General features: G+C 43.9%; 1 protein-coding gene across 1 annotated transcript in view; it reads right to left on the bottom strand.

Moving 5' to 3' along the window:
• BIN2 (bridging integrator 2) overlaps window positions 1-23,435 on the bottom strand; it is a 77,733-nt gene that overhangs the window by 22,957 nt on the left and 31,341 nt on the right. The window contains exons 3-7 of the mRNA XM_075850142.1: window positions 19,439-19,493; window positions 18,617-18,711; window positions 16,726-16,821; window positions 15,558-15,665; window positions 9,497-9,582 (exon numbers count right to left, since the gene is read on the bottom strand). Of these exons, the coding sequence (XP_075706257.1) occupies window positions 9,497-9,582; window positions 15,558-15,665; window positions 16,726-16,821; window positions 18,617-18,711; window positions 19,439-19,493 (440 nt within the window). The remainder of the gene's footprint in view (window positions 1-9,496; window positions 9,583-15,557; window positions 15,666-16,725; window positions 16,822-18,616; window positions 18,712-19,438; window positions 19,494-23,435) is intronic.

Here is a 23,435-nt window from a genome sequence, read left to right as displayed (position 1 = left end):
CAAAATCAACAGTAGTGCAGGGGATAGCACAACATATAAAAAAAATGGCAGATAGTCACCCCTGAACTGCACACAGCGGAAAGTCTCTGGGCTCAGGGTCTCTAGACTCACACTACAATTGTGTTCTAGACACTTATGCCCCTGTAGCCATATAGTACGGTAACTACAATATATTGCCTGGTTAGAGAAAATGCTACTTTTAAATAAAAAATGGTACAGTTACCATTCCCAAACAAAGTATTTTCCCTTATTAGAGTATATTTAAGTGAGTCTGTCAGCTCCTTATGCTGTCCTGTCTGATTTCTATGATTTCGGCGGTATGTCACTTATTCGTTAATGTGCTGTAGTTTGTGAAAACTTACATGTCATCTTTGCGGCGCGCGGCCAGCGCTGCAGGCCCAGAGTCCAATGATATTCACGTTCCCCCCTTCCCCCCACCATCCAGCTGCTAATTGACATATTTCTCCCTATGCACAGTAATAGGGAGAAATGTGCCATTTAGCGTCAAGTTGGCGGGGAAGCGTAAATATCATGAAAATCATTGGACACCGTGTCCACAGCGCTGGTTGCGTTGCTGCAAACGTAATATGTACGTTTTCACAAACTACTGAACATTAACGAATAAGTGACAAACCGTTTAAATCAGCATTTCTCTTACTACTTAGGCCTCATGTACACGAACGTGCTTTTGCGGCCGCAATTCGCCCGAAAATGCACGGGAGAATTGCGGCCCCATTCATTCCAGGAGCCCGCACCGCAGAAAGAATGAGCAAGTCTTATTACAGCCGTGTTCTGCGGTCCGGGCTCATTGAAAATAATGGCTGCGGCCATGTGCACGGCCCGCGATTTTCGGGCGGCTCGTGGCTGTCACTCCGCCCCCGGCCGACCCAAAAATCACGGCCGTGCACATGGCTACGGTCGTGTGCATGATGCCTTAGTGTATGTTCACACGCAAACTCAAAAACGTCTGAAAATACGGAGCTGTTTTCAAGGGAAAACAGCTCCTGATTTTCAGACGTTTTTTTGAGCAACTCGCGTTTTTCGCTGCGTTTTTCAAAACGGACGCGTAAAAAAACGGCCAGTCGGGACAGAACGCAGTTTTTCTCATTGCAATCAATGGGCAGATGTTTGGAGGCGTTCTGCTTCCGATTTTTCGGGCGTTTACGGCCCGAAAAACGGCCGAAAATAGCCCATGTGAACATACCCTTACTGTTGCCTCCAGACAGGAGGTAAGGAGCTGTCAGATTTGCGTAAAAGCAACTTCCTATACACAAAAAGGATATTTTATTAAGAGGTTTACACTATTTTTGTGGTGTAAAATAGTTGCAAATTTTGGCGCACAACATATTCGTGCTAAAATTGACTAATTTTCTCATGGCCTTCTGGGGTGATGCTGTAGGCCAAATGACCGCTGCAATCTTTGATTGGCTGCAGCTATCACATGGGATGAAACGCCATCCCAGGAGGCCGGGCTGCGCTCAGAACAGAGGGTCGTGTCACTATGACAACAGCCAGGGGTAAGTATAAACTTTTATATTAATTTTACATAATACCATGTACAAAAGTTTTATTTTTTTATTTCCGCAAAAAAAGTCACAGCCCATGCCTCTTTGTTGTGGGTTTTACCTTCCCATGGAATTCAATGGGGAAAACCCGCAACAGAAGAGCAGCATAAATTGACATGCTGCGGATTAAAAAAACGCATTGCAGGTCAATTTCTGAACGATTTTTCGGCAGATTTTTTTCGCTGTGTGTGGATGAGATTTGTTCAAATCTCATCCACAATGCTGCTACTGTACTACGCTAATTCCCTTGATCACTACTTTGGGCTTATGTATTTGTTTTGTGCAAGAGAGCGGTCCCTTTACAGTTACTTAAAGGGGTTGTCCCAAGATTAAGATTGATCTCCTAACCACGAGATAGGTGATAACATGCTGATCGGTGGAGGTTTGACCAACCATGCGCACTGCCGCTTAACTTTTGATCTTGGGATAACTCCTTTAAGGCCCTTTTACATGGGCCAATGATCGGGCGAATGAGTGCTTGTACGAATGCGCATTCCAAATCATTGCCTTGTGTTAACAGAGGAGCAATCTGCCAACAAACGAACTAATGCTTGTTTATCGGCTGATCGGATCTTTTATGTGGCACAAAAAATGGTCGCTTGTCAGCAGCACATTTCCCCCTGTAGACGGAATGTGCAGCCGAAAAGATGCAAAATGTATAAATCATTGGTCCCCATACATTCCGATCATTGCTCTGTTTAAAAGGAGCAAATGAGTGCTGATTGGCAATCCTTTACTGGACAAAAATCTGCCCATGTAAAAGAACCTTTAGGCCTTATTCACACGAATGTGTGTGTTTTTTGCGCATTGCAGTACCGTGTGTCATCAGTGTTGGCTGCGTGGCTGCGTGATTTTCACGCATATTCCATGCTTATGACACGCGGTTTTGATGTTTAGAAAAATAAATTAAGGAAGTGCTTTTATTTTTTCCTTCATTTCTTTATCTACTCTTGCTTGAATCACGCGCAACACATGGAAGTGCTTCCGTGTGCCGTGCACGATTTTCACGCACCCATTGACTTCAATGGGTGTGTGATACGCGAAAAACGCGGACTGTCTGAACGGCCCCATTCACTAACATAGGTCCATGCAACGCGCGTGATTTTCACGCGCATATCACGGACGTTAAACACGTTCGTGTGAATAAGGCCTTAGACTAACTCTTCTGAAAAACGACAGAAACAGCAGTCAGTCCAGGCCTGCAGCACATGATAACAACCCCTCTTTACATTAAAGGCATCTGAGTAAGCAATGATTGAGAATTTTATCCCCTTATACTGGCTATTACCTGTTAGCCAAATTGCATTTTGCCGGGTCCTGTTAAAAGTAATAGTTGTTCATGTGACCACTAGGTGGCAGCAGTAATATTATTAAAGAGGTTACTCCATGAATCATTCCAGAAATGCTGTTAATAGGTTTTTATAATCCCTTTCCGACATTTGACTAACATGTAGAACACACACGTCAAACATAAGGCTGGCGAGCCGAATCCAGGCCGCCACCTCATTTTGTGTGGCCCGCTGTATGTAAAAACCTGAATTAGGTTCTTACATGCATCCAGGGTTGCCAACCATCCGTAAATTTAGGGACAGTCCGCATAAAAGGGTGTTTTTTTTTCTGCCGTCCGTCAGTAACGTGAGGTCAGGTGACTCAAGTCAGGTGACTGGACTGGTCCACTCCCGGGTTGGCACAGATCTCACTCAGACCGCCGCCGCATTATCTGCTGCTCCTAATGGTGAGTCACGTCAGGCAGAGTGGAGAGTAGTAGTGGTAGGCCTCCGCTCTGGTACTGTATGGTGGGTATCTACAAGGAGCGGGGCTGTGTGGCACTAAGTACAAGGGAGGCTGTGTGGCACTTAGTACAAGGGGGCTGTGTGGCAGTATCTACAAGGGGTCTGTGTGGCTCTAAGTACAAAGGGGGCTGTGTGGCACTAAGCACAAAGGGGGCTGTGTGGCACTAAGTACAAGAGGGCTGTGTGGCTGCGTGGCAGTATCTGCAAGGCGGGGCTGTGTGGCTATAAGTACAAGGGGGGCTGTGTGGTACCAAGTACAAGGGGGGCTTTGTGACAGTATCTACAAGAGGGGCTATGTGGCACTAATTACAAGGGGGCTGTGTGGCACTAATTATAAGGAGGGGGTCTGAGTGGCACTAAGTACAAGGGGGGGGCTGTGTGCCACTAAGCACAAGGGGTGGCTGTGTGGCACTAAGTACAAAGGGGGCTTTGTGGCACTAAGTACAAGGGGGATTCTGGCAGTATCAACAAGGGAAGGCTGCGTGCCAGTATCTACAAGGGGGACTATGGGGCACTAAGTACAAGGGGGCTTTGTGGCAGTATGTACAAGGGGGGCTGTGTGGCACTAAGTAGAAGTGTGGGCTGTGTGGCACTAAGTACAAGGGGGGCTGTGTGGCACTAAGTACAAGGGGAGCTGTGTGGCACTAAGTACAAGGGAAGCTGTGTGGCACTAAGTACAAGGAGAGCTGTGTGGCAGTAAGTACTAGGGGAGCTGTGTGGCAATAAGTACAAGGGGGGGGCTGCGTGGCAGTATCTGCAAGGCGAGGCTGTGTGGCTCTAAGAACAAGGGGGGCTGTGTGGCACGAAGTACAAGGGGGGCTTTGTGACAGTATCTACAAGGGGGCTGTGTGGCACTAAGTACAAGGGGGGCTGTGTGTCACTTAGTACAAGGGGGGCTGTGTGGTACTAAGTACAAGGGGGGCTGTGTGACAGTATCTAGAAGGGGGGCTGTGTGGCACTAACTATAAGGAGAGGGTCTGAGTGGCACTAAGTACAAAGAGGGCTGTGTGGCACTAAGTACAATGGGGGGACTCTGGCAGTATCAACAAGGGCAAGCTGCGTGGCAGTATGTACAAGGGGGGCTGTGTGGCACTATGTAGAAGGGGGCTGTGTGGCAGTATTTACAATGGGGGGCTGTGTGGCTCTAAGTACAAGGGGGCAGTGTGGCACTAAGTACAAGGGGGGTTATGTGCCACTAAGTACAAGGGGGGCTGTGTGGCACTAAGTACAAGGGGTGGCTGTGGCCTAAGTAAAAGGGGGTCTGTATGGCACTAAGTGCAAGGGGGGCTGTGTGGCAGTATGTGCAAAGGGGCTGTGTGACACTAAGTAGAAGAGGGGCTTTCTGGCAGTATTTACAAGGGGGGGCTCCGTGGCTCTAAGTACAAGGGGGGCTGTGTGGCACTAAGTACAAGGGGTGGCTGTGTGGCACTAAGTACAAAGAGGGATGTGTGGCACTAAGTACAAACGGGGGACTCTGGCAGTATCAACAAGGGCAGGCTGCGTGGCAGTATGTACAAGGGGGGCTGTGTGGCACTATGTAGAAGGGGGCTGTGTGGCAGTATTTACAATGGGGGCTGTGTGGCTCTAAGTACAAGGGGGGTTATGTGGCACTAAGTACAAGGGGGATGTGTAGCCCTAAGTACAAGGGGGTTATGTGGCACTAAGTACAAGGGGGGCTGTGTGGCACTAAGTACAAGGGGTGGCTGTGGCCTAAGTACAAGGGGGGCTGTATGGCACTAAGTGCAAGGGGGGCTGTGTGGCAGTATGTACAAAGGGGGCTGTGTGGCACTAAGTACAAGGGGAGCTGTGTGGCACTAAGTACAAGGGGAGCTATGTGGCACTAAGTACAAGGGGAGCTGTGTGGCACTAAGTACAAGGAGGGGCTGCGTGGCAGTATCTGCAAGGCGAGGCTGTGTGGCTCTAGAACAAGGGGGGCTGTGTGGCACGAAGTACAAGGGGGGCTTTGTGACAGTATCTACAAGGGGGCTGTTTGGCACTAAGTACAAGGGGGGCTGTGTGGCACTAAGTACAAGGGAGGCTGTGTGGTACTAAGTACAAGGGGGGCTGTGTGACAGTATCTAGAAGGGGGGCTGTGTGGCACTAACTATAAGGAGAGGGTCTGAGTGGCACTAAGTACAAGGGGGGGCTGTGTGGCACTAAGTACAAGGGGTGGCTGTGTGGCACTAAGTACAAAGAGGGCTGTGTGGCACTAAGTACAAGGGGGGACTCTGGCAGTATCAACAAGGGCAAGCTGCGTGGCAGTATGTACAAGGGGGGCTGTGTGGCACTATGTAGAAGGGGGCTGTGTGGCAGTATTTACAATGGGGGGCTGTGTGGCTCTAAGTACAAGGGGGCTGTGTGGCACTAAGTACAAGGGGGGTTATGTGGCACTAAGTACAAGGGGGGCTGTGGCCTAAGTACAAGGGGGCCTGTAGTACAAGTACAAGGGAGGCTTTGTGACAGTATCTACAAGGGGAGCTTTGTGGCACTAAGTACAAGTGGGGGCTGTGTGGCACTAAGTACAAGGGGGGCTATGTGGCGCTATTTACAGGGGGCTGTGTGTGTTGGGCTATCTGCAGGGGGCTCAGCTGGTGCATTATTACTGTGTGGCGGCACGGTTACTGAGCGGGCCTTATGATTGTCTTCAAAGGGCTGATTGTAATTGTAAGACTGTATAAAAAAAAATTTAAACAAATTGTTTTTTATTTTGTAAAAGTAGTAAAATATAACAAAAACTATATGAATGAAATATTGCCAAAATAAGTTTCTTAGTACATTATATGGTACATACATGGCCCTTAGAAAGTGGGGAAAAAACAAAAATTAAAAAAGGATAACTGGTTGCGGCGTTATGGGGTTAAAGGGAGTCTGACACCACTTAACCATTTTAGATAGGTGAAAATAGGAAAATGAAGTTATATTCACTCAAACGCCATATGCTGATAAGATGCCAATTGTCTGCCAGTCAGGGAACTACACTGGCTTCTTGCCTGTAAACTCTCCCCAACCTCTCCTTGCTACTGTTAAGTGACGGTTCTAGCGGACAGCATGTTATGAGACAGGAGGCGGCTAGTGCCGTCACTTAAGAGCAGAGGAGTTTGGGATTGTTTCCAGGCGGGATTGATTTTATTTTTATGCTTGACCTATCTAGCAGTATTAGTGGTTAGGGGGGATCAAAAGCGGTGACAGACAGCTTCTGAAGTAATTGGCAGTGTTTCTACCATTTAAAAATAATTTCATATCTTTTTTTATCTTCCCTGTGTCCCCCTTGGTGCTGCGGCTAATCTGCTATTCTCGGGGCGGGCTCTGAGCATAATCAGTTTCCTTTGCCCTCTGGCAGCTGACAATATTGTCCCTTCTTACTTTCTCTGCAGATAGGTAACATGGGATCCAGAGTAGTGAAGATATATACAGCGTGACATCCCCAGTATGCACTCTCTTAGAAATCAATGCAAATGTAATGAAATAAAACAACAAAGACTTAGTGTCCAGGGTTCATATCTGCTGTCAGGATACAGAGCTTTAGGCTGGGTTCACACGACCTATTTTCAGACGTAAACGAGGCGTATTATGCCTCGTTTTACGTCTGAAAATAGGGCTACAATACGTCGGCAAACATCTGCCCATTCATTTGAATGGGTTTGCCGACGTACTGTGCAGACGACCTGTAATTTACGCGTCGTCGTTTGACAGCTGTCAAACGACGACGCGTAAATTGACTGCCTCGGCAAAGAAGTGCAGGGCACTTCTTTGCAACGTAATTTGAGCCGTTCTTCATTGAACTCAATGAAGAGCAGCTCAAGATATACGAGCGTCACAGACACCTCGTATATTACGAGGAGGAGCATTTACGGCTGAAACGACACAGCTGTTTTCTTCTGAAAACAGGCTGTCATTTCAGCCGTAAAAGCCAGCTAGCGTGTGAACATACCCTCAGGCTGGGTTCACACGACCTATTTTCAGACGTAAACGAGGCGTTTTATGCCTCGTTTTATGTCTGAAAATAGGGCTACAATACATCGGCAAACATCTGCCCATTCATTTGAATGGGTTTGCCGACGTACTGTGCAGACAACCTGTCATTTACGCGTCGTCGTTTGACAGCTGTCAAACGACGACGCGTAAAAATACAGCCTCGGCAAAAGAAGTGCAGGACACTTCTTTCAGACGTAATTTAAAGCCGTTCTTCATTGAACTCAATGAAGCACAGCTCAAAATTTACGGCTGTCAGAGAAGCCTCGCAAAATGCGAGGAGGAGCATTTACGTCTGAAACGAGGCAGCTGTTTTCTCCTGAAAACAGTCTGTCTTTTCAGACGTAAATGCCTGCTATCGTGTACACATACCCTTACAACCCTAACAAGCTGAGAAGAAGTATCCTCAGCTATATTGCAATGCTACTTCAGAAGCTCTGCTCCTTTCCTGACATGCTGAACACAAGTAGTCTCTTCAGCTACACTGCCATGCTACCACAGAAGCTCTGATCCTTTCCTGTTAAAGAGGTTCTATCACCACATTATAAGTGCCTTATCTCCTACATAAGGAGATGGGCGCTGTAATGTAGGTGACAGCAGTGCTTTTTATTTAGAAAAACGTTCTATTTTTACCACTTTATGAGCGATTTTTAGCTTTATGCTAATTAGTTTCTTAATGTCAATCAGCGTCATACACTTCTCTCCATTCATTTACACTTCACTAGCGATATAGTTATATCGCTATGTGCAGCCACATACACAAACACTAAGGCTGTGATCACACGACCTATTTTCAGACGTAATGGAGGCATTTTAGGCCTCGAATTACGTCTGAAAAAACGGCTCCAATACGTCGGCAAACATCTGCCCATTACTTTCAATGGGCTTTACGATGTACTGTGCCGACGACCTGTCATTTTACGCGTCGCTGTCAAAAGACGGCGCGTAAAATTACAGCCTCGTCAAAAGAAGTGCAGGACACTTCTTGGGACGTAACTGGAGCCGTTTTTCATTGACGCCAATGAAGAACAGCACCAAATTACGGCCGTAAAAGATGCCCCGCAAAACGTGAGTACATGCAATTACGTCTGAAATTCAGGAGCTGTTTTCTCCTGAAAACAGCTCTGTAATTTTAGACGTAATTGCAGTTATCGTGTACACATACCCTAACATTACTGCAGTGTCCTGATAATGAATATACATTACCTCCAGCCAGGACGTCATGTGTATTCAGAATCCTGACACTTCTGAATCTTTTCTGTGAGATTTCCAGCAAGGCAAACGTAATCTCGTTTTAAATGACAGTTCACATAGTAATCTCGCTAGATTACGTTTGCCTTGCTGGAAATCTCACAGAAAAGATTCAGAAGTGTCAGGATTCTGAATACACATGACGTCCTGGCTGGTGGTAATGTATATTCATTGTCAGGACACTGCAGTAATGTTATAGTGTGTTTATGTGGCTGCACATAGCGATATAGCTATATCGCTAGTGCAGTGTAAATGAATGGAGAGAAGTGTATGACACTGATTGGTCAGCGTCATACACTCCTCTGTACAACGCCCACTTGGTCTAAAGTAAAAGCACGCCCACTTGGGCATTAAGAAACGAATTAGCATAAAGCTAAAAATCGCTCATAAAGTGGTAAAAATAGATAGTTTTTCTAAATAAAAAGCACTGCTGTCACCTACATTATAGCGCCCATCTCCTTATGTAGGAGATAGGTCACTTATAATGTGGTGACAGAGCCTCTTTGAGCAGGGCAGAAGGTTTTTTCTATTGGCTGCTATGCAGTGCACAGAGAATCCCTATGCAGAGACCTAGCTGTGGGGAGAGAGATTGAGCATGGGTGTCCACCAGCACTGAGGTGGGCACGCACATTGCTATACCCTTTGAACGCTAGGTGGCGCCACACTATGTAAGTCCTAATTCACACAAATGTTTTTGTTTTTTTATCTTTGTGTATTATCCTAGTCTTATTAATAAAGATCACCGGGACCACCAGAGCGACAGTGCTGAATCGGCGGGGAGTATATCAGGTGAGTAATGTTTCTTTTGTTATTTTATCACATTCCCTGCCGTTAGTAAATTTTAATTTTGTCTTGAAAAATTCCTTTAATGTATGAACTGTAAAATAATCATCGGTGAGCTCTGCCCTTTCGTACCTGTTGTAGAGAACTGGCAGTTCTTCTCGTAATTCTTTGTTCAAATCTTCAAATATCATCTGTGCCTTATTAAACTCTTCTTCTGCCTAAGAAAAATATTGATTTACTACTAGAAAATTTTAATGACGTATAAGCCACTAGAGTTACATTATATCCTGCACGGTTCATTACAGGAGAATATACGAAATGGAGATTCTACCACCCATTCCTGTGCCCATTAAATAATCACTACTGTCTCACAGCATCTTGTCATCAATTCCTGGTTACTACAGGATCAATGAGCTATTTCCTTAACCCCCATGGGGATATAACACAAAAAAATTAGATTTAAAAAGGTGAATAACATGTAAAATTTAGTAAATATTCTACATAAATGCATTCAAAATAATGTGTATTTCGAAAAGGCACAGTTTTTTTTTCAACTGACCGCATCAAAAGAAGGTATTAGTGCCGGAGCCCACCTTTAACCCCTTCAGGACTGAGCCTGTTTTGGCCTTTAGGACGAAGCCGATTTTTTCAAATCTGATAGGTGTCACTTTATGTGGTAATAACTTAGTAATGCTTTTTAATGTCTAAGTGATTCTGAGATTGTTTTCTCATGACATATTGTATTTTATATTAGTGAAACAATTTGGAAGATAAATTCAATATTTATTTGTAAAAAACACCAAAATTTTGAGAAAATTTGCAAAAATGTGCATTTTTCTCAATTTAAATGTATCTGCTTGTAAAACTGATAGTAATACTATACAAAATAGTTACTATTTCACATATCCCATATGTTTACTTTATGTTTGTATCATTTTTTTGAACGTCCTTTTCATTTTTCTACGACGTTAAAAGGCTTAAAACTTTTGCAGAAATTTCTCACATTTCCAAGAAAATGTCAAAAGGCTTTTTTTTCAGGGACCAGTTCAATTCTGAAGTGGCTTTCAGGCCTTATATATTAGAAGGCCCCATAAATCACCCCATTTTGAAAACTGCATCCCTCAGAGTATTCAAAACAGCATTCAGAAAGTGTTTTAATCTTTTTCACAGGAATTAAAGCAAAGTGGAGGTGAAATTTACAAATTTAATTTTTTTTGCCAAAATTAATTTGCAATAAATTTTAACACAGAAGGTTTTACATGACAAATGCAACTGAATATTTTTTTGCCCAGATTCTGCAGTTTTTAGAAATATCCCATATGTGGTCCTAGTGTGGTAATGGACTGAAGCACTGGCCTCAGAAGCAAAGAAGCACCCAGCGGATTTTGGGGCCTCCTTTTTTTTTAGAATATATTTTAGGCACTATGTCAGGTTTGAAGAGGTCTTCTGGGGCCAAAACAGTGAAAACACCCAAAAGTCATCCCATTTTGGAAACTACGCACCACAAGGAATTTTTCTAGTGGTATAGTTAGCATTTTGACCCCACAGTTTTTTTGCTGAATTCATTGGAATTAGTTTGTGAACATGAAAATCTACTTTTTTTCTGAAAAAAACGTAGACATTTTTAATTTTTACAAGGAATAAAAGAGAAAAAGCACCCTAACATTTGTAAAGCAATATCTCCCGATTACGGTAATATGCCATATGTGGTAATAAACTGCTGTTTGGGCCCACAGCGGGGTTTAGAAGGGAAGGAGCGCTATTTAGCTTTGAGAGAAATTTAGCTGAAATGGTTTTTGGGTGTCATGTCGCATTTGCAAAGCCCCTGAGAGACCAAAACAGTGGAAACAGCCCAAAAGTGACCCCATTTGAGAAACTACACCCCTTAAGGAATCTATCTAGGGGTATAGTGAGCATTTAGACCCCTCAGGTCTTTTGCAGGATTTATTAGAATTAGGCTGCGGAAATTAATATCAACATTATTTCCACTAAGATGTTGAATTTTTTCCTATTCACAAAGTATAAAGGAGAAAAAGCACCCCAACATTTGTAAAGCAATTTCTCCCGAGTACGGCAATACCCCACATGTGGTTATAAATGTTTTTTATTAGAAATCAATTAACGCTTTCTGGACTGATTCATTTTTTTTCATTTTCTTTTTTGTTTTTCCCTCCCTGCTTTCCAAGAGCAATAACTTTTTTATTTTTCCATCAAGAGAGTGGTGTGAGGGCTTATGTCTTACGGGAGGAATTGTAGTTTCTATTGACACCATTTAAAGTACCATTTAATATACTGGGAAACTGAAAATAAAATTCTTTGCAGGCTGAAATTGGAAAAAACTGCTATTCATCCATAGTTTTTTTGGGTTTCGTTTTTATGGCTTTCACCATGCAGTGGAATTGGCAACTGAATTGTTTTTTCCTGCGACTCAATACGATTACGGTGATACCAAATTTATATAGATTTTTTTATATTTTTCTACTTTTACAAAGTAAAAACTATTTGTTAAAAAAAATTGTTTTGTTTCACCATGCCTCCGAGAAGCATAACTTTTTTTTTTATTTTTGGTCGATTAAGAGGTGTGGGGACTTATTTTTTGCACGATGAGCTGTCGTTTTTATTGGTACCATTGTTTAGTACACACAACTTTTTGAGCACTTTTTATTACTTTTTTTTTTAGAGCTAAGGTAAAACAGCGATTTTGGCGTTTTATATTCTTTATTTTTTACGGTGTTCACCGTGCGACTTAAATAATGGTATATTGTTATAGTTCAAACTTTTACGGATGCAGCAATACCAATTTTGTGTAACTTTTTATTTTTTACATTACTTTGGTGAAAAAATGGGAAAAGTTTTTTTTTCTGGACTTTAAATATTTATTTAAATTTTTTCACTAATAATAACTTTATTTACTTTTTTTTTTGTCCATGTCAGCTATAATACACAGCTGACACCCGCAGCTTATGGCGCGGGCTCAGCGCATGAGCCCGCTCCATACATCACCCCCTGCACCACGACATTCTATTAAGTCGTGGTGCACGAAGGGTTTAATGCGCAGTGGATGGTGCAGCGTGAAAATTTAAATTTTCTACTGATATGCCATTTTAGTGCACAATATTTTGTGCCCAGTTTGTGCCACTGAAGACAAATACCTCATAAAATGCTAATCGGGTTCTCCCGGGTATGGCGATGCCATATCTGTGGATGTAAACTGCTGTTTGGGCACACTGTAGGGCTCAGAATATATGGAGTGTCATTTGGCTTTTGGAGCGCAGATTTTGCTTGGTAGTTGTTCTGTTTGGGGTTTTGCAGGTATTTCCTTTTATTAATGTGGGGGCATATGTAAGCTGCGCGGAGTATATCAGGGTGTAATAAGAGGGTATAATAATGAGGTAAATAAATAATAATTCATAGATATGTGGCCAGTGTCACACTGATAATGGGTGCTAAACCTTATCCGCTTTTGCAACACTCTGCAAATTTTGCATCGCCATATTCTGAGAGCCAGAACTTTTCTATTTTTTCTCCAACGGAGCTGTGTGAGGGCTTATTTCTTGCGGGTCAATCTGTAGTTTTCATTGGTACCATTTTAGGGTACATGTGACTTTATGATCACTTTTTATTAAATTTTTTGGCAAGCAAGGTGACCAAAAACCATCAATTCTGACAATGTTTTTTATTCTTTTTTTTTTATTTGCGGCGTTCACCGTGCGCTATAAATTACAATTTTACTATATTCTGTGGATTGATACGATTACGGTGACACCATATGTATACAGTTTTTTTTTATGTTTTGCAGTGTTTGCACAATAAAATCACTTTTTTTTATAAAATAATAAATTTTTGGTGTTACCATATTCTGAGAGCCATAACTTTTTTGTGTTTTAGTAAAATAGGTTGTGTATGGGCTTGTTTTTTGCAGGACGGGTTGTAGTTTTTATTGGTACTATTTTAGGAACATGCGACTTTTTGATCACTTTTTATTCTATATTTTGCAAGGGGTTATGACCAAAAAAATAGTGATTCTGGAATTGTTTTTTACTTAATTTTTTTTTGGTGTTTGCCATGCGGGAAAATGAATATTAGGCTCTGTTCACATCTGCGTTGGGGTCCCGTCCCGTTCTGTCATTCCGTCAGAGGTTTCCGTCAGAACGGGACCCTGAGCAGACACAATCTGACACCGACGGAAAGTCCACTACGCTATTGCTTCTGGCAAAACGACGAATCCAGTTCACAAAAGAGACAAACAGAAACCACGGCCATCGGCTCCTTCACCATTGCCATGCGGGAAAATGAATATTAGGCTCTGTTCACATTTGCGTTGGGGTCCCGTCCCGTTCTGTCATTGCGTCGGAGGGTTCCGTCAGAACGGGACCCTGAGCAGACACAAAGTGACACCGACGGAAAGTCGGCTACGCTATTGCTTCTGGCAAAACGACGAATCTGGTTCACAAAAGAGACAAACAGAAACCACGGCCATCGGCTCCTTCACCATTGAAATCAATGGTGATGGAAACGGAAACCTCTGGTTTCTGCCCATGTCAGTTTGTGTCTGCTCAGTGTCCCGATCTGGCGGAAAGCTCCGACGGAACGTCAGAACGGGACCCCAATGCAAATGTGAACAGAGCCTTATAGAGCCGCTTATCGGCAACGGGGAGAGCAGGGCAGACACCCTGCACCATTAACCGCCGCTGCAGTGTAGCGCCACTCGGGCGTTAACTGTTAATGCGCAGACGTAACTGCACGCCAAGGTGCGCAAAGATACTGCTCACCTGGACGTGCATGTACGCCAAGGTGTGGGAAGGGGTTAAACATAACTGTGTGTACTACATATGTTTGTTACTGTTTAATATGTGATTTTCTTCCAGGTCTCTGCCACTATAAAAAAAGACAGATGATGACGGTCAGCACTGTGGATTTGCAGTGCTGCAGAACTGTATTGCCGACTGCACTGTTAAGTATTCATATATATATATATTATTGCTAGACGGTTTTGCACTGTACGTGTGTTATGGTTGTCTGGCATTGTGAGTTGCTTCCACTAGTTGGCCCTATTTCATCAGCCATATAAAGGGCTGGCAACAGGCAGAGGAGATCAGTGTGGTAGAAACCACATGGTCTGGTAGGAGATCCTGCTGCTCCTGGGAGAATAGAGATAGTAGTCTGCTTACTGAGGAAAGTGGTGGAGGCTGCTTTATACAGTCCCAAACTCACTGAGTCAGATGAAGAGGGAAAGTTTGCCAGCTGCAGAGAGGTTGTAGACCGTGCAGTGAGAAACACTGTGGGCTACAGCAGATATAGAGCCAAGAAAGAGAGCTGTCTGTGTGAAAGGACTAATGAGAAGAGCTGCAGTACCAGCATTTGAGTAAATCCCATTAGGACAGAGGCCAGTGGGGCAGCCTAGTAAAGAAAACAGGCTGCTGAGGGAAGATACAGAAGCGTGTCAGCTGTAAACAGAGTGTGAGGCGCAACATTAAGAGATAGACCTCATGCACATGAACATGTTTTTGCATCCACAATCCATCTGCAAAAATGTGGATGAATTGTGGACCCATTCATTTCTATGGGCCCATGCACAAGATTGTGGTTTCCACGGTCCGTGCATTGACCGGGAGCTCGGACTGCAAAAAAATAGGACAAGTGAGTTTACAGGCCGCATTTGCAGTCCGGGCTCATTGAAATCAATGTGTGCACGGTTCGTGAATTGCGCACTGCCGCGGATGACACTCCGCGGCCGTCCGTGCCTACTCACGGACCGTGCACACAGCTACAGTTGTGCGCATGAGGTCATATTGTATGCAAAGCTGCCGATCCTGTTGAGGAGTTCGGTTCAGTCAAAGAGGGGAGGTGGAAGCGGGTGAGCTGTTAAAAGTTGAAATGGTGCCAGTGGTCCGGCAAAGTGATGGGACTGACAAATAGCAAGAGTGCACTGTATGCTGGGCGCCGGGGATGAGTGGCCGTGAGTGGGGTTCCCTGCATTGGTAGTCCCTGCAGATGGAGAATGGAATTGCACTGTATCCTGGATCTGAGGGGAACGGATGGAGGCTGGGGTCTTCGCAGACTTTTATGGTAGGGTTCATGTTTGTATGTCACCAGAGACACGGCAGATGAACCTCCCCCACATATAATTTTTAGACCAAATGGTTATAGCTGTAGGATGTGATCCATAGTGAATGATCAGGGTTCCTCTTACCTTTACAATTTTTGCCTCATCTTTCTTCTTAGCATTTTGAAGTGCCTCCAGGTGGTGTCTCGCACTGTCATAATCCACCAATTTTCTCCCCCGCTTAGCTATTCTTTCCTGTAAGGTTAGCACGATATAATGTTAAATCTATCAGACCATTGCTGCTGGCCATTGCTTAGTCCTGTTAAAACTCATGCTAAATCAGTTTAAAACTGGATATTGTCCTGCCTTTTCATGTCCAATTTTTATATGGGTAAAGTATAATCAGTAAAGTGTACCTCCTGTGAAAAAAACTTCTAATGTACAGTACCTTTGTAAAGCCTTTCCCTTCAAAACACAGACGTTAATGCTACAGACCTCTCTTTCTTCCTAATTCACTAAGAGGAAGTTATTATTATTGCCTACCATGTTACCGATACAGTGGAGCTGCAGCTCAGTCACCAGTCACTGTTTCTACAAGTCTCCTAGTTTACATTACACTTTCTACTCCTCCCCTCTCACGTGTTACTACACTCCTACTCACTGTTTGAATTAGTGCAGAGGCTGCTGTAATCAAAGTTCTTTATTAAGTAGCAAGGTCATTCTACAGACGCACAAAGCATGTAAAGAAGGCTGTACCGAGGCACATGGAGTCCTTGCAGCTCCGTAGTTGGAACCCATAACGACTCATATGGACATATGGTGGCTTCAGAAGCAATATAATTTTTACATAATATGGTATGCAACAGAGCATGCAACAATTATAATTTTTTTTTGGGCCAGATTCATATTGAATCCAACAACAACAAAATCTCCATATAAAATTTGAGGCATAAGGAGGTACACTAGGGCCTGATAGAAGTCTATAAGTATAAATGTATAGAACTTAAAAATCTACATATATGGTGCCGTAATACGTTTTTGTGCATGAGATCTAACATTTACTCTTATATAAGTACACCCATCTGGACTGTTGAGAATAACAGAAGAACATTTTTAATAGAACAGGACTACGTTTATATATTTTGTTGGATATCGCTATATGTTTATGTAAGTTGTATGATTTTTATGTTACTTATTAGTCTTTCACTGTATGAAGTTGACATACTTTTTGTATGTGAGGAATTATTTTATTGGTATTTAGGATGAAAGTACATTTTACCAGTGTAGAAACTAAAATGTTGTTGCCTCAAATCACCTTCATTTCCGAGAACTGAGACATGTAATTCTCCATGATATGGACGGCCTGGTCAGCTAATTTCTCCTCATAATCACTCCACAGGAGGTCATTGTTCTAAAAACAAAACACAAAAAAGCTCAGTTTACAAGTAAAGAAAAATGTTTTACACAAGTGAAAAATAACGTGTTACTCTAATTAATAATGAATACAACTTAGAATAAAATAGACCACTACATACATTCCCTTCTACCCTCACCTACTGCTCATTACACCATGCCAATTCTGCACACCATTGTTACATTTTACTGTGACTACCTTATATCCTCTGATATAATATAACTGTAAAGTGCTGACTACTCAGCTATATACCATGATGAAACATTGTTTATCCATTATTTTCGTTATTGTTTTTCTATTATGATACATGTATTTTTACAGTCAATACCATTGTGTGTTAAAAGTAAGTTACCATCCACACAATCAACATCTGGCTACTGTGATCACAAAACTGCGGTTGGCAAAATGCTAAGAATGGGGTCCCACCCTGTTCACACGTGGTACGGTCTCATACACACAGACATATTTGGATGTAATCACACACGGCAGATATTGTTGCAGAAATCTATGCGACTGAATATCAGTTCCATTCACCTGACTAGGGTTGATTCTGCAGCAGGTTTATGGATATCTGCAACAAAATTTACCGCATGTTAAACCAACCTTAGGCCATGTTCCCACGTGTCGGATACCCTGTGTAAAATTTACACTGCATATCCGACCTGGAACCCGCAGCATATTGCATCAAAAAAAACACACCACATTGTGATGCAGTCTTTCATCTGGAATTACCGCTGTGGAAAGCAAAATAGAAAGAAAAACAAACAAAAAAACTGTTATACTTACCGCAACCGGTGTCATAGTGAAGCTTCCCTCCTTTGACGTCTGGTCCAGCCTTCCCGGATGATGCTGCAGCCCATGTGACCGCTGCAACCTGTGATTGGCTACAGCGGTCACATGGGATGAAACGTCATCCCAGGAGGCCGGACTGGAGGAAGAAGCAGGGAGTTCTGGGTAAGTGTAACTTTTTTTTTCTGAGTTGCGATTTTGGTGTCAGACTCTCTGTCGCAGCACTTGCCGATCTGTTGCGGGTTTTGCATCCCCATTGAATTCAATGGGGAAAACCCGCAACAGAAAAGCAACGAAAATGCAGACTAAATTTACATGCTGCGGATACAAATTCCATACCGGAGGTCATTTTATGAATGTTTTCACTGCGTTTTTTTCCGCTGCGTCGGCATGAGATTTTTAAAGTCTCATCCACTTTCTGCCTCTGCAAATGCTGCGGAATTTCCGCACAGAATTCTAATAGATCCAAGTTGGCACCCATAGAAGTCTATAGGGCTCTACTTTACTACTGTATGCCTATGATTTCATGGGAGTTACACATTGATTTTTCTGTCAGATTCTTTATGATTCTTTTCTTTTCCTTCAAACTCTGAAAGAAAAGTGTGGCATGCTCTATTGCATTAGACGCTTAACTTCTAGGGGAAAATATCTCCTTAATATATTGTCATGGAGGCACTGTACAGCGGCACATGGAATAGTATGCGGCTGCAGGGTCTCCATGTGCTTCTGTACAGATTGTATGAAAATAGCTCTATATGTGTATGAGGCCTTCATATCGTGGAAAAAAATGTGAACATTTTTGGCGCTATTCACACATATATTTATTGCATTTATATACAGTACATTTATACAAGTACCCCTATATGGGAATTGATATGGACTTCCTATAATTTGAAATCTCTTGTGGGATTAATGATGGAACGAATCACATAAAATAATGGAATTATACAAACAGACATCCTCTCAGGGAATGTATAGTTTTATAATCCACCTACATATTTACCTCTACAATTGCTTTCAGGCCACCATATCCCTCCCAGTCTGGTCTGTAGATGACTTGCAGTGTTTCCGATAATCTCTTAGAGCTTTCATGCATTGCTAAAAATAAGAAGGTTATTACATGTACAGGTCATGTTCTCTACAATTTGTATCAAATGTTATCAAGTCATACAAATATTAACGTGAAAAATATCATAGTGGCCAAGAACTCGGGACCTGCGACTGAGAGAGGAACATGGCTGCCTATCTAAAAGTACAAGTGGAGTAAAGCCATACAGACTACCAGTTCTCCACTAATGTAACTTGTAACACACTCCACGCCAGTGTGGGACAGAGACAGCAAAGGGCCCCTGTGCAAGAACAGTGTAACGCCTCCATTACGTCTGAAAATAGGTCGTGTGAACCCAGCCTAATATTGCAAATTGTAAACTGAGCATCTCTTGAAGTCAGTCACATCCATGGAGCCTGTACGGCATCACACAGTCCCTACAGCTCCGTACTACGTGTTCTGCTGTATTGTACCTCTCTGTATAAAACTGTAAAATGAATTCATCGGAAAGTCTATATGTCTATGGAGGTACACTATTGCCACTTTGGCTACTTGGAGTGGTATATTATGGCTGCAGAACTTATACAGCGCAATACTTCAGCCATATTTATGAGCTCTTATACTTTTCATCCCCTTAGTATCCACTCCTAACTTTCGCTAAAAAATATATATAAAAAATCTGCACAAAACTGCCCTGTGTGAACCTGGCTTAGTGCAATATGTACGGCGTTAATAATATTGTTTCTGTTTACAGATATTCTGGACGAATTATCTTACCTTTTACAGCACTGAAACCCGCCTTTAAATCCTTATACAACCTGTTTCCTTCATTCTGAAATAAAAGTTATTGTTGGTGCAATGAGAAATTAGAGAAATGATTTTCAAAATTAAAAAACAGAATTAAAATACATATTATTTACTGATTGTCAAAAAATCATCTCTTCTTAAATGAACTATAATCTAATGATTTACATATCACCCCAAAAATACATTTGGATAGCTCTAGACAGGGCCGCCATCAGGAATTTCTGGGCCCCATACAGCCATGGTGTCTGGCCCCCCCCCCCTCCATTACCGGGGGTGGGCAACGGAAAGTGTGGCGCTCACGTTTGTACGTTATTCGCATTAAATTATTTTGGTGCTGATGTCAATTACTGTGAAGGAAATCATGAAGCCGGCAGTGACCGGTTCATGCTCCGGATTTTGATCTATTTAGCTAAAACGTATCCGACTGTATGGCATACAGTGGGATACGTCGCCTGGGGAATGGCCCAGGGGAAACTACTGAAGTCACTGTCCATGAACAGGGCTGGAGCCTTCTACTAGTGCTCTGCCCAGGGACTATGGCGCTGCTCCTGATGTCCATATACATAAAGTGACGTCCGAAGCTGCACAAAGCCTGAGTACACGGCCGGAGCGTCGGCAACATTCTGGCCAGGGATTCCGGCCCTGGAGAATCCCCTGATGTCACTTTACATATATGGACAGTGATGTCAGGAGCTCCCAGGGACAAAGTCCACGGGTAGAGCACTTGTGATGCTGCCTGGGGACTCCGGAATAACAAAGTTTACTACGCCATTTCATCCTTCAAAAAGAAGGTAAACCGACGTCCACCAGCCCGACGGAGGCTAAAAGGACATAATGGAGCCCTGTGAATTATCGTCTACGTTGTTTATACTGTAAGGTAGGAGATTTCCTGACTACACGATAAACTTAGGGCAACAATACGATGTGAAGGGGCCTTAAAGAGGCTCTGTCACCAGATTCTGAAATGCCTATCTCCTATTGCAGCAGATCGGCGCTGCAATGTAGATAACAGTAAGGTTGGTTTTTTTTCAAAAACAAGCATTTTTGGCCAAGTTATGAGCATTTTTTTATATTTATGCAAATGAGCCTTTCTTAAGTACAACTGGGCGTGTTTAAAGTTATGTCCAAGTGGGCGTGTATTATGTTCGTTACATCGGGGCGTTTTTACTTCTTTTACTAGCTGGGCGTTGTGAATGGGAGTGTATGATTCTGACGAATCAGCATCATCCACTTCTCTTCGTTACCACCCAGCTTCTGGCAGTGCACAGACACACAGCGTGTCCTCGCTCATCCGACGCGATGAAGTTCCTGTGGGAGGAAGTGAGTGACGTCACAGCGTGATCTCGCGAGGACACGCTGCGTGTCTGTGCACTGCCAGAAGCTGGGTGGTAACGAAGAGAAGTGGATGAGCAAACACGAGTTCGCTTAAAAAACTTCTGAAAATCAGGAGCTGTTTTCCCTTGAATATCTCTGTATTTTCAGACTGTTTTTGCTAATTGTGTGAACATACCCTAAGGCCTTATTCACACGACAGTGTCCCGCCGTTTTTCCCAGCCGGTTTGCATTCGTTTTTCATCCGTTCCGGGCCGAGCATATCTGGACAGTGACATCAGGGGCAACTCCTGAAGGGGAATCCCCATGTGGCCGGTGATTCCACTTCAGGAAAAGCCCCTGTCCATTTATGGACACTGAACGTTACTGGCTTCTCCTGGTGTGGACTCCCCGGTCACAGAGTGTTCGGGGATTCCGCTTCAGGAGTTTCCCCTCATGTCACTGCCCAGATATGGACAGAGACATCAAGCGCTCTGTTCAGTAGCGGAATCCCCGAACACACAGGGATTCCGCTCCTTCAGGGAGCTAAAGTGGGGCTAGCACATAGCAGAGCAGAGACGAAGCTACAGCAGTAGCAGCCGCAGCAGCTGCTAGCGGCGCCATCGGCCATGGTAGGTGTCGCTGCTAGCAGCCGCTATGGCTGCTATAGCTGTAGCGATGCCTGAAGAAGCGCCAGGGCGGAAAGGAGGCTGATTCGCCGGGCCAGGGCGATTTGGGAAGGGAGCCAGAGCAGCGCCCCCTTCCACCTGCTGTACACCCCAGCCCTGCCACACAGTACCCCTGCACATAGCAGAGCAGGGACGTCGCTACCACAGTACCCCCACAGTGTTACCTCCAGCATAGAGCGCTTCTTCTGAATGAGATACACTCCTCCTCCTCACATGCACTCTGCGCTGTGAGGAGGAGAGAGCGAGCGACGGTAGACACGGCCATCACTCGGGACACATTCCGGTGATGGCCGTGTATTACCCGGCCCCATAGACTTCTATGGGAGCCGGGCGGCCGGGTAAACGGCCGAAAATAGGGCATGTCCCATTTTTTGATGGCCGTTTTTCCCGGCCCGTCAAAAAATTGGTCGTGTGAATAGCCCTTTAGGGGTCTATTGTTCCTACTGCAGCCGGGTGACGGCTGATTTATGAACGGCCGTCACCCGGCCGGGAAACCCTGTCGTGTGAATAAGGGCGAATAGGCATGCAGCTTATTTAACCCCTTCCCTCCCTCCGCCATTTTTTGGATTTTAACTTTTGTTTTTTCCTCTCCACCTTCCAAAAGCTATAATTTTTTTTACTTGAGGGCTTGTTTTTTGCGGTACAAGTTGTAGTTTTACATGGCACCATTTATTGAACCGCATAATGTACTGGGAAGCTGAAAAAAAATTATTTATGGGGTGAAATACTGCACGTGCATGACGTTCTGACAAACCCCATTCACATGAGTTAGGGCTTATTCAGACTAACGTGTTAATCGTCCGTGTGAAGGACATTTTTTTTAATGGCCGTCACACGGCTGCAGGTATTTCTATGGGGTTATTCACATGGTCGTTGTTCTAACGGACCGTGTGAAGGGCCTGTAAAAAATAGGACATGTCCTATTTTTGTGCGTTTTCACGGATCCCTCAATAGACTCAAGTCTGTGAAAACGGGTCCTGCACGGCTGCAAATCGGCCGTTCTTCACGTCTGATTTCACACACGTTGGTCTGAATATCGCCTTAGGCTTTATTCACACGAACGTGTCCGCTTTGCACGCGCAAAAAACGCTGCATTTTGCCCGAGCAAAAGTTTAGTGTGGCGTCAGCATATGATGCGTGGCTGCGTGAATTTCGCGCAGCCGGCATCATTATGACACTCTGTTTTGATGTTACAACACAGTAAAGAAGGGGGGGCTTTTATGTTTCCCTTCACTTCTTTACCAGCTGTAGCGCGAATCACGCGTGTCACCCGGAAGTGCTTCCGTGTGCCGTGCACGATTTGCACGCACCCAATGACTTCAATGGGTGTGTGCTGCGCGAAACACGGGCAAGTATAGGACATGTCGTGAGTTTTACACAGTGCACACACGTTGCGTGAAATTCACTGACAGTCTGAACGGCCCCAATGCACTAACATAACTCTGTGCGACGTAATAAGTATCACGGACGTATAACACGTTCGTGTGAATAAGGCCTTCTATTGTAATTTGTAGTGAATTTTCAGTGCGCAATCCGCACCAAAAATAGGAGGCAAGTAAGTGGCCTTTTTCAGACGTCCATGTTCGGTCTGTGATATACGGACTGTGTATCGGCCATATTTCCCGGACCGACCACAGTTTAGGGAGTCGGGTTTCTAGCATCACAGTTATCTATGATCATAGTCCCTCCCTTCCCGTGGGAATACTGTCCCCGGTCCCGTACTGAAAGCATCATTACCGTATGGGACAGTATTCCCGCGGAGAGGCAGGGACTCCCAGCAACACTGATAACTATGATGCTAGGAGCTATGAATTGTGGTCAGCCTGGGAAATACGGCCGATACGCGCTCCGTATGTCACGGACCGAACGCGGCCGTCTGAATAAGGCCTTAGTCTAGTTACACAGTGCGGTGAAATCCCATTTTTTTGCCACAATTTTTGCAAAAACGTGATTTGACCGCACTGTGA

This window comes from Rhinoderma darwinii, chromosome 2 (assembly GCF_050947455.1).
Source record: "Rhinoderma darwinii isolate aRhiDar2 chromosome 2, aRhiDar2.hap1, whole genome shotgun sequence".
NCBI classification, from domain to species: Eukaryota; Metazoa; Chordata; class Amphibia; order Anura; family Rhinodermatidae; genus Rhinoderma; species Rhinoderma darwinii.
This window is presented reverse-complemented; position numbering and strand designations above follow the sequence as displayed.